Source organism: Phocoena sinus, chromosome 2 (assembly GCF_008692025.1).
Source record: "Phocoena sinus isolate mPhoSin1 chromosome 2, mPhoSin1.pri, whole genome shotgun sequence".
Lineage (NCBI taxonomy): Eukaryota > Metazoa > Chordata > Mammalia > Artiodactyla > Phocoenidae > Phocoena > Phocoena sinus.
The window spans coordinates 10032407-10038214 of NC_045764.1; the positions used below are offsets into that span (position 1 = coordinate 10032407).

At 50.8% G+C, this 5808-nt stretch overlaps 1 protein-coding gene across 1 annotated transcript; it reads right to left on the reverse strand.

Moving 5' to 3' along the window:
• Positions 1–2639: 2639 nt before the first annotated feature.
• On the reverse strand, positions 2640–5526 carry GJD4 (gap junction protein delta 4). The gene is made up of 2 exons (XM_032618501.1): positions 5463–5526; positions 2640–3562 (listed from the first exon to the last, which is right to left on the reverse strand). The coding sequence occupies exons 1-2, from the start codon at positions 5524–5526 to the stop codon at positions 2640–2642; spliced, it is 987 nt and encodes a 328-aa protein (XP_032474392.1).
• Between the last annotated feature and the right edge of the window lie 282 nt (positions 5527–5808).

Sequence of the window (5808 nt, forward strand, 5' to 3'; positions counted from 1 at the left end):
CCCCACGTCTGTCCACGCAGCCTCTGCCATCTCTCAGCAGAGTGGGGAGCTGGTGAGTCGTCATCGCCCCCTTTCATGAGGTCTGCATCGCTCTTCCACGGCAGCTCTCCCCGGGACATGCAGGTCTCTTCCGTTCTGACCACTTTCATTTATGGAAACCTGTGCTCAGGCAGGTAGAGGATGGACAGGCCTGATAAACCAGCCCCTAATGAGGTTAAAAGGACACCCATCACTGGTGGATTCCTAACCATGTAAGAACACTAAGGAATCATCTAGTCCAGGCCCTTATCCCTTAGAGAAGGAAACTGAGGCCCAAAGGAAGGGAGCGACCTGCCAACAAATGATGCACATGGGGGCAGAACCCACATGTCTTATCCTTGATTCCACACCTCTCCCCCTCTCTTGGCCTCCATCACTCTGAATGGATTTTACAGTTTTCCATGGAAAAAAACTTCAAGGCTCTGATCCTCTGATAGTGGGATTTGGGACATCAGCAGAGAGGCCAAAGCAGCCCTTCCCAGTGCCACCCAAACACAGGCACCATCTGTAAATCCAAGCATGGACTCATAAGACTCATAGGAGAACAGGGCCCAGTTTTCTCTGGGGCCATGGCTGGGAGGGAGTCCCCACTCAGCCTTCACCACCTTCCTTTCCTAGCTGTCATCTAGGGGCCCTGTGTGGGCACACCTACCAATATTTGTTAATTTGATTTCCTTTCTTCACTCAACATTATCAAGGCACACACTGGGGTATTGAGGGGCCTATGGAACTTATTTTTAAAATAGCAATGAAGGCCCTAGAGAATTCTTATGTCTTTAAGACTGTGGCCAACCTTGGAACTCCATCAGAACTGCATGCTGCAAGGGACAAGAACCAGATTTGGCCCTGAGTACTTCAGGGATATCAGGCACAAAAACCACACTTACTGAGCACTTGCTATGCGCCGGACGCCAATCCAAATGCTGAAGGAAGGGGTCTGAGTCATGGTTCACAGTTATCGACGGATCGAGGAGCAATTGAGAGAGAGACAGAGACAGAGAGTGGGAGAGAGATTTACTGCAGGGGTTAAAAGCAGGTACATTCGGGCTTCCCTGGTGGCGCAGTGGTTGGGAGTCCGCCTGCCGATGCAGGGGACGCGGGTTCGTGCCCCGGTCCGGGAGGATCCCACATGCCGCGGAGCAGCTGGGCCCGTGAGCCATGGCCACTGAGCCTGCGTGTCCGGAGCCTGTGCTCCACAACGGGAGAGGCCACAGCAGTGAGAGGCCCGCATACCGCAAAAAACCAAACAAAAAACAAAAACCAGGTACATTCATTCAAAGAGCTTTATGCCAAAACCAATTTTGGATGATTTTTTTAAAGTTTTAACCAATGGCTTTGACACTCTAGATAGATCAAGGAGGATGTCATTCCCCATCCCGGCTGATATTTCACTGTCAAAGTCATCTTTAGAACAGTTAAAAGTGCCCACTGGTTCCCTGGGTGCTTTGGTTCACTTTTTTTTTTTTTTACTATTTGCTGGCATGGAGGGCAGTTCCTCTTCCTCAGCGTTGGGGGTTTGGGGACCAGAGGTTCTTCATCCGTTCTGGGGGGCCACCCAGTGGCTCTTCCTCGCCGGAAGAGGAGCAGGCTTACCCCATCTTTCTGCTGCACTGTGTCTTCTGCGTGGCAGCTGAAGGCAGCACGGAAGCTCTAACAGACTCACACTCCAACTGGACAGCACCTGGACCGAAACCAGGGCGAGCAGAGGAGAGCAGAGGGGCTCCCCTGAGAGGTGAGACTGTTGTGTCTCTAGGGTAACCCCCCCACCCCCAGAGCATCAGCACAGACCACAAGCCTGGAACACCTGCAGCATTCCTCATCTGCTTCCCTGGAACACGAAGACCCTCAGAGCAGCCCTAACTGTATGACTGTCTCAAGGACACAGAGCCGGGACTGGAAGCCGTGTGGCAACTCTAGGCCTGTCAGCAGCCAGAGTGCCCCCCTCTGCTCAGTGAGGACAGCCACCCAGCCAACAGCCCAGCGACACTAAAGCAAGCCAGCGGCCACCCTTCATCCTGTGCACCTCACACCCACATGCAATAAGAACCCAAGATGACCCCCAAAAGACCCCAAAGTTTTTAGTCATATTTCCTGCATTTGTGGTTTCTCCTTTAACACAGTGAAGTAGGAAGTGTGATATGGCAACGCAATCAGCATTCATTTTATTAAAGGGGTTTGGAGAAGTTAAACTAATATCCCTCTACGGATGACGTGCATAACAGATGCCCTTTTTGGCTAAGCAGAAAAACCAAAACAAACAACAACAAACCGTCAAAATAATCCACCCGAAAACATTAAAATATTCATGAGCTCTGTCAATCCAAAAAACGTGCTTTTAAAGCCCATACTGCGGTGAAATAAGACAATAGAACTAGAGTGCGACAAACTCATGGACCTGATGCTCGCCGGTTAATCCTTGGAGCTTCCATCCGCATTTGCACGCCAAGTGCAGGGTTCCCCAGAAGGCTTCATCTAAATTAAATCCCTGCTGCGCTGCACCGGAGCCTCTCGGGAAGTCGGTCTGTCCCGCCAGCTCACCTTTCTGCAGGTCGATGTTCTCGGTCCTGGTCGCCGCGCTCCCGGGGCGGGACGCTGGCCGCTCACACCCACTCGGACTTGCTGGGGCCCGGGAGCGCGGCGCTTGGCGCGCAGGGGCGCTCCTCCCACCCCGGGGCCGCCGCTCCCGGCCCGACCCCGCGCGGCTGGTCGCTGGCAGAGGACAGCGCGTCGCTCTCGTCCTCCCCTGGCAGATCCGGGTGTCCCGGCTCGGTGGGCTCCGCTGCGGGGCTGTACGCGCCCTGCCCTCCAGTCCGCAGGCCCCGGCGAGCGCGCGCCCCACGTCCCTCGGGCGCCCCGTGTCCCTCCCGCGCCGCACTCCCCGCCCCTTGACACGGCCTCCTCCGGGCCCCGCCGTGTCGCCTGCGCGTCTCCCAGCGCACGCTGCAGACCAGGTCGGCGACACTGAGCAACAAGGACAGCGCGCAGACGGCCCAGACGAAAAGCATCAGGATGGACTTCTCCGTGGGCCGAGAGACGTAACAGTCCACCACGCTGGTGCAAGGAGGGTGCGTGCACGAGAATCTCTTGGGGACCAAGAATCCGAAGAGGAGGTAATGCAGGGCACCGAAAGCTGCCTCCGTCAGGGTCCGGAGGCAGAGGTGGACCACGTAGCCCGAGGAGAAGTCCGGCACCGTCAGGCAGCGCCTGGCCCCCGGGGTCAGTTCAGGGCCGTCGTGGTCCTCCGAGTCATCATCCAGCCAGCGGGATCCACGTGCCGCCAGCTCGGCTCCTTTGTGCAGCACGTAGACACTGAAGACGGCGGATGGAAGCAGAACAGACACGCTCTGGATCAGCCAGAACCGCAGGTGGGACACGGGGGCGAAGATGTCGTAGCAAACGTTGGCGCATCCGGGCTGCAGAGTATTGCACACGAACCTCTCCTGCTCATCCTGGTAGACCGGCGACCCGGCCAGGATGAGCACCCCCATCCTCAGCAGCACCATGAAGATAAGCCAGACCTTCCCTGGAAAAGAGGCAACAGGAGGGGCGCCGTCACAGCCAGACAAACCCATCTCCTCCTCCCAGCAACAGTTTTAAATCTTTACTGGTGCTGAGCCTGGAGAACTAAGTGTGTAAGCATGTGTTTTAGTCACAGCAACGGTATCAGCCTGTTAGCTCATTGGACGAATGTCTAATGAGCACTTACAAGGTGTCGGACAGTGTGTTCAACCAGGCACACCTCGGAGATGCTGCGGGTTCAGGTCCAGACCACCCCCCAAAAAGCGAGTCACACGGATCTTTTGGTTTCCCAGTGCATATAAAAGCTGTGTTTCCACTATACCTTGGTCTATTAAGCGTGCAATAGCATGATAAAAAACAATGCACATACCTTAAGTAAAAAGTACTTCGTTGCTAAAAATTGCTAACCATCCTCTGAGCCTTCAGCCACTGGTGGTAGTAACATCAAAGATCACTGATCACAGCTCATCAGAATATAACAACAATGAAAAAGCTGGAAATATTGTGAGAATTACCAAAACGTGACACACAGACATGAAGTGAGCAAATGCTGTCGGAAAAATGGCACCAATAGACTTGCTTGAGGCAGGGCTGCCACAAACCTTCAACTGTTAAAAAAAAAAATGCAGTATCTGAGAAGCACCACAGAACGAGGTATGCCTGTACGTGTTTGTAAAATGCTTTGAAATTGGCAGATCTAAAGAAGCATGAATACTAAAATGTTTAATCTAGTTTGGCTAGTTCAGAGTTTGGGCTGAAAGCTCTAGAAAGAAAATTGGGCGGAGGTAAATAAAGTCTTCCTCTTAAAAAGAGTGAACTTTTTCAAGGATGTTAGTGCATTCCTGTAACTGTGTATAGCAAATACACAGTTCAGTGAGTTTTCTCTATGGTAAGAGTCCACACGATCTTTATGTAATCAGTGGGCTCTGTAGCCCTTTCATGTTGCTCTGAAGCCCTTGAAATCGAATTTCTTGAAGAACATTCAGTTTTTCAGACTCTTCAGTAATTCAGAACTCCTTCCCCCCTATTCCAGCTATTATGAATTGAAGTTTGTCTTTCTTCAATTTATCATGAATAAATGAGGCTAACATAGAAATCAAAATAACTTCCAAGTCCTATTTTCATTTCATGAGTCAACTATTTTGGAGTGTGTTGAAGACCCAGTCAAAATAATTTGTAAATATTCTGTTTTGTGATGAGATACAGAAATCATCACGTGACATCAGAAAAACTAAACTCTCTTATAAACGAAGGCAGTTCAGCTCAAGGACTGTGTGACCATTACGTGATAAAGTCATTAACTCAAACTTTTAAAACCAAGTTGGCTTCGAATAAAAAGCAATGAAGAAAATATCAACCACTTCACAGACATATTTTAATCCTTTTCTCAATCCCCTTTACTAGGACACCCATACCTCTCTGAAAATTTAACTCGGCTACAACAAACTCAGAAAACGTATTACTTTCTTTGTCAAAAAAATAAAAACTAAAATTGGGATTTGGTTTAAAGTGCACAGAGAACTTACTATTCTTTACAAATGGAGCTTCAAGGATAAACCCTAAAAAGATGAACAAGAAAGCTTACTCAAGGCATGAATTTCTCTAACTTTGACTGTATTGTTCCTTTTCCTGGTAACGTAGCCAGAGAAGAGTTACACAAAAATACCCCTCCCATCTGCTCAGCCCCCAAATGTCAGCAAAAAGACTCCCCTTGAGAGAAACATCGCTCACTCCCAAGACATCCTTAAAGGATGGGGGAGCCTCCTTAAATAATGGAGAATTAGAGGAAAGCTTGAGCCCTGGTTCCCTGTCCTCCAGGGATAGGCAGGCCTTACTCATGGGGGAGGGCCAGGAAAAGTGACCCAAGGCAGAACCAGTGTTCTGCAGGGGTTGGCGCTACTCACCCACCATGGTCACGTTGCAGTTTAGGGTGATGACGAGGAACCCCAGCAGGTCCAGCTGGTCCATGCTTTCAGGGGGTCACAGACTCAAGGTGGCTGGAGACTTCCAGAGCCTGTGTTCTCCAAGGAGGTGGGAAATCTTTGCAGGAAAAAATGTATCTTAGCTACAAAAGACTCCCAGGTGAGAGCTGGAGATACTAAAGAGAAGATTCAAGCCCAGGAGCATAAGGTCGTTCTTCTGTCTCCAGTTGAGACGGTCCCGAGCTGTGTGAGGCAAAGCCTTCCTGACAACTGCAGTGATCAGAGGCCAGAAGCAGCCGTCTCTCATCGTGGCTATTCTTACCCTCTT

Bases quoted from the DNA above. Each gene is read 5' to 3' on its own strand.
- GJD4 (XM_032618501.1), bottom strand. From the start codon at position 5,526: ATGGACCAGCTGGACCTGCTGGGGTTCCTCGTCATCACCCTAAACTGC. The intron at 3,563-5,462 runs GTGAGTAGCGCC...CCTCTTTTCCAG, and splicing joins CTGCAACGTGACCATGGTGG to GGAAGGTCTGGCTTATCTTC.